The sequence below is a fragment of the Plasmodium reichenowi genome, chromosome 13 (genome assembly GCF_001601855.1).
Source record: "Plasmodium reichenowi strain SY57 chromosome 13, whole genome shotgun sequence".
Classification (NCBI taxonomy): Eukaryota; Apicomplexa; class Aconoidasida; order Haemosporida; family Plasmodiidae; genus Plasmodium; species Plasmodium reichenowi.
In genome coordinates this window covers 1,926,262-1,931,567 of record NC_033658.1, presented here as the reverse complement: position 1 = coordinate 1,931,567, position 5,306 = coordinate 1,926,262, and the positions used below count along the sequence as shown (strand labels likewise).

The window sequence follows — 5,306 nt, the reverse complement described above, 5'->3', positions numbered from 1 at the left end:
AAAAAAAAAAAAAAAAAAAAAAAAAAAAAAAAAAAAAAAAAAAAAAATAAAAGATATATAAATATAAATATATATATATATATATATATATATATATATATATATATATATATATATATATATATATATATATATTTATATATATTTATCTATTTATGAGTCCAAGAAGTCACTAACATTTTGAATATTTTCTGTATTTGTTTCTTCAGTTATATCATCATAGGAACTATTTATATATATATTATGAGTTATAATATTTTCTATAATATTTTGATAATTTTGTTTGTTTCTTTCCTTTTCTTCTTTTGTTTTAAAATAATTATGTAAGGCTTTAAAAAAGAAATAAGTAATAAAAACAATAATACTTAAAATAAAAAGGAAGAGTATCCAGTTGACATATTTTTCTTTTTTCGTTAGTCTATATACACCACCATGTAGTATTTCTCTTACAATTTCTACCTTATATGGATTTCCTCCAAACTCATCAAATATAATAACAACATTTGTACCTTCAACTAACCAGTCTGTTGGTATTCTCATATATCTTGTTAATGGTATATGTATTAAATTTTCATTATTTAAAAATTTACTTTTTTCTTTTTTGATTTTTTTCCCATTTTTTAATTTTTCATCTTCATTAATTTCTTTTTCATAACTATCCACATCATCGGTTATCCAGAAACTTCCCAAAAAATGATTATTAATATAAACAAAACCTCTAAATAATCCATCAATGTTTTTTGTTTTTTTATCATATGCAGACAATTTTAAAGAATACTTAGAACGAATAAAATCTATATTTTTTATAAAGTATAATAATGTATACCAAGTTAAAGGGGTACTCGTATTATTTTTATTAACTTTATTGAATGTACTCAAATATTTAAAAATTCCAGTTTTACAATAATATTTTATTTTATTAAATATGAAGGAAAAAAATCCAGATGTACACAAATTTAAAAAAGCTTTCGTAATACTTTTCATTTCTATTTTTTTATTTGTTAGTAATGATTTAAAATTATTATTATGATAATTCTGGTAGTCTGTATTTATTTGATTGTGTTGTTTGTTAATTTGGATATCATCATCTGGCTGTATATAATTTTCATCCTTATTATTAGTATCTTTACTTGTCACCTTGATATTCTTCTTATGATTATCATTATGATTATCATTATTATTATTATTATTGTCGTTGTTGTCCTTTTTGTTGTTATTTTTATTTTTCCTTTTATTTTGTTCACTTAGATCATTTGTATTACTACTTTGAGTATTCATTAAATATGTCTGTACAAATGAATAATCCAAAAAGTTATACATTTTTTTATATTCATTCATATGTTTTTCATTTTTTATTATTTCCCCATTTAATCCTACACAATTAAATAATTCGTACTCATTTCTCGTTACTATAAATATATAGGTGTTCGTACTATCTTCATCATAATAATTATGCATGTTATAATTCTTTTCATCATACATAAAATTATTATATATATTATGATTTAGTTCTGTCTTGTTTTTATTATAATAATCGTGTAAGTCGTCAAAAATGGTATATCCATTACTACTATCATTATTATTAAAATTTTTTCCTTTATTATAATTTTTTTTGTTGTTGTTGTTGCCGTTTGGATAATTTTTATCCAATTTATTCATAACCTTTGGATCTTTGTGCTCCTTTAGATGTTTTTCATCTTTGTCAGAATATAGAACTTCCTTCCTGTTATCATGATCCATTTTATTTTTGGAATTACCGTTCCCAGATTCTTGGATAGCTCTCTTATTTTTTGATGATGTAGATTTATTCATGTTGAAATATGGTTTACCTTGGTCATTCATATTGTGATCTGAATTTATGGAACTATGTGATGAGCTATGAAAATTATTATGCTGATAATTATATTTTAAATGATTTAAATTAATATAATTAAAAAATTGTGTTCTTACTTGTTCTTTGGGAAATCCCAAACCTAGATTTACACATATAATATATATATGCTTACAGTTCATAATTTCTATAAATTTATATTCGTTAAATCCACCATATATAAATTTATTATCTGCATATATATATATATATAAACTATAATTACTAATAAATAGTTTAACATAATTCATTGTATTTTTGAAGGATAGAATATACCACTGGAACTTGGTAAAGTCCATAGTTAAATAAAAATGGTTTAATACATTTATTTCATAGACACTATGAAAGAAATTATTTGGAAAAAGATATGTAAATATTTTCTTATAAATATTTATATTTTTAGATAATTTATTTTTATTTTTATTTGTTGGTTTAATAATTTTTTGTTTTTTTTCTTTTATACACATTAAGGGACCAGTATTTATAGTATTTAATGAATATAAATATTTGTCAATAGGTGTATATGTTTCTTTTTTATTAATATAAGAATATTCATAAGAATAATTATATGATGTATCATAAATTATTTTCTTTTTATATTCATGATATATAATACAACTGAAGCTATTAATATTATAATTAACGTGCCCAATTTTTACATAAGTACTTCCTTTAATATTATAATTACATATAATTTTTATTATATCATAATCATATAAATCTATATTATTTGATATTTTTATTGGATTAATATAATATTCATCTTTCAATAAATAATTTCCATACTTGTATAATATTTTAAAGATACGTTTTATATGTGAATATAATGGTTCTTTCTGATTAAAATATAAATCTAAAGGTTGTCCTGTTTCTTTACTATAATGTTCTAAATATGAATGCATATTATTAATATTATTTCCACTATAATATGGAAATATATTTAAAAATACTCCACCTTTTGCTATAAATACTACAATGTTGAATGTTAGATCTTTAAAATTTCTTATATGACCTATATAATTATTATTATAATAATTATAATTCTTATTTATTTGTATCCTCTTTTTTTTTACATTCGAATTTATATCATCCATATTTATCCTTTTCTCTTTATAACATTTTTTGGAATCTTTATAATTATTAGTTATAACATCGTCATTATCGTGTGATAACTCTTCTTTATTTTGTACACTTCCCCCATTATCAACACTATTATTATAATTATTAAAATAATTATTATTATTATTACAATTATCATTATTATTTTTATTATTATCATTATTATTTTTATTATTATCATTATTTTTATTATCATTATTTTTATTATCATTATTTTTATTATCATTATTTTTATTATTATTTTTTTTATCCTTTCCATTTTTTGCATTATCCTTTTTTCCAGTAGGTTGGTTCCATTTTTTATCATTTGTTTTATCATGATCAGGAAGGGGAGATGATATTTTGACCACATTTCTTTCTATGTTAACATAAGGAGAGGTATATAATATATGATCATCATATTTCCTTTTTAATATACTCGAAGAGTTCACGTTGTGAATACTATATTTTGCCCCTGTCCATACCTGAGACCATATACATGGTTTATTTAAATTTATACATTCATTATCAAACCAATTATTTTTTAAATAATGATTATAACAATTATTTCCTGCATACGAATTAATAAATTCATCATTTATATAAGGATAATTGGTTGTTAATATATTAACCTTAGTTAAATGTTTTTGTACTAATTTATTAATTTCGTTTATAAATAATAAACCTAAATCATATTCATATATTACTCTTAAATATTTATTAAATTTTATATATAATAAATATCCTAAAGTCATAATATAACTTCGTCGAATTCTTCTAAAAAAGGATATTATACAATTTAAAAAAAATCCCGAGCTTGATGATTTGTTAATAGACGATATATTATCATCATTATCTATAATTTTATTATTATAATAAGATGCATTTGATCCTTCCATATAATTTTGTGCATTACATATGTTATTAAAAATTTTTTTTCTTTTTAAATCTATAATTATATACATATAATAATTATCAAATGTTTTATCTATATTTAAATATATAATTGGTCCATTATTAATATTCATATATTTTTTTAATTGTGGTAATATATAATTATACCATTTAATTACTCTATTAAAATAATATAAACTATATATATTATTATATGTGTAATTATTTTTTTTATAAAAAGATTTTGTATTATTTATATTCTTTTCTATAATTTGTCTATTCAAATTTCTAGTTTCTTTAATAAGAGAATTTCTTTTTCTTTTCCATATATTTTCCCATGGTGATAAAAAATATTTATACAAATCTCCTTTCCTTTCTATATATTTATTTCTAATATAATCATTTAATTTTTTATTAAATAAAATATATGTAGGAATATTTGAATTATATATATTGTTGATATATGGACCTATGTCTAATATAACAAATAATCCATTAGATGCACAAAAATTTAATAAATAAAAAAGTTTTGAATTATTCATATCATATTCATCTTCTAAATATTCATTTTCTGGCCAAAATAAAAATGTATAAACTGTATTAAAATTTAATTCTTTAATTTTTTTTAAAACTATATATATATCTCGTACACTCATATATATATATGGAATATATGCACTCAATATATATGTTTTAAAACTATTCATATATATTAAACGATTTATATGATTTATTTCATATCCTGTAAAATACCTATTCTTCTTATTTTCTTCAACAACATATTTCTCATTATTATAATGTTTTATAAAATTATATGTTATAATGTTTTTCTCTTTCTCTATTTCCTTATCCTTAAATAATTGACCAAATTTATCCCATAAACTTACAAAATTACTCTTATTCTTTGTAGTAGAACATGAACAGGAAATATTTTTTTCTATATTTAAAAAAAATAGGTAATAAATACATATTACAAGAAGGTTCATTTTAATAATTCTTCTCACAAAAAAAAAAAAAAATAAAATACGTTCATTGTTTGTACAAATAGGTATTTCTTCTTTTTTTTCTCTTTTTTAAATAATTAAAAATATATATATATATATATATATATATATTTATAAGATAATAATAATGATTCTTTTAATTAATATATACACATATGTATATAATATATATATATATTAAACTATTACACTGCCCATATATATTTATACATCAACAAAATGCTTTACACCGAACAAAAATTTTTCTAATTCATTTGAATCCCCATTTTCCAAAATAATTGTACAGGAAAGAAATAATTATTATGTACTTAAAAAAATTAAAATAATAAAAGAATTATGAAATTAATAAGTATACATCTTATAAAAATTATTATATATAAATACATATATACATATATAACTCCCATTAAAAAAAAAAAAAAAAAAAAAAAAAAAAAAAA

General features: G+C 19.0%; 1 protein-coding gene across 1 annotated transcript; it reads right to left on the bottom strand.

The window, feature by feature from the left end:
- Window positions 1–153: 153 nt before the first annotated feature.
- On the bottom strand, window positions 154–4,848 carry PRSY57_1350200 (hypothetical protein; the record flags this gene model as incomplete). Its single annotated transcript, XM_012909426.2, has 1 exon — window positions 154–4,848. One exon carries the CDS (start codon window positions 4,846–4,848, stop codon window positions 154–156), a length of 4,695 nt encoding a protein of 1,564 aa, XP_012764880.2.
- Between the last annotated feature and the right edge of the window lie 458 nt (window positions 4,849–5,306).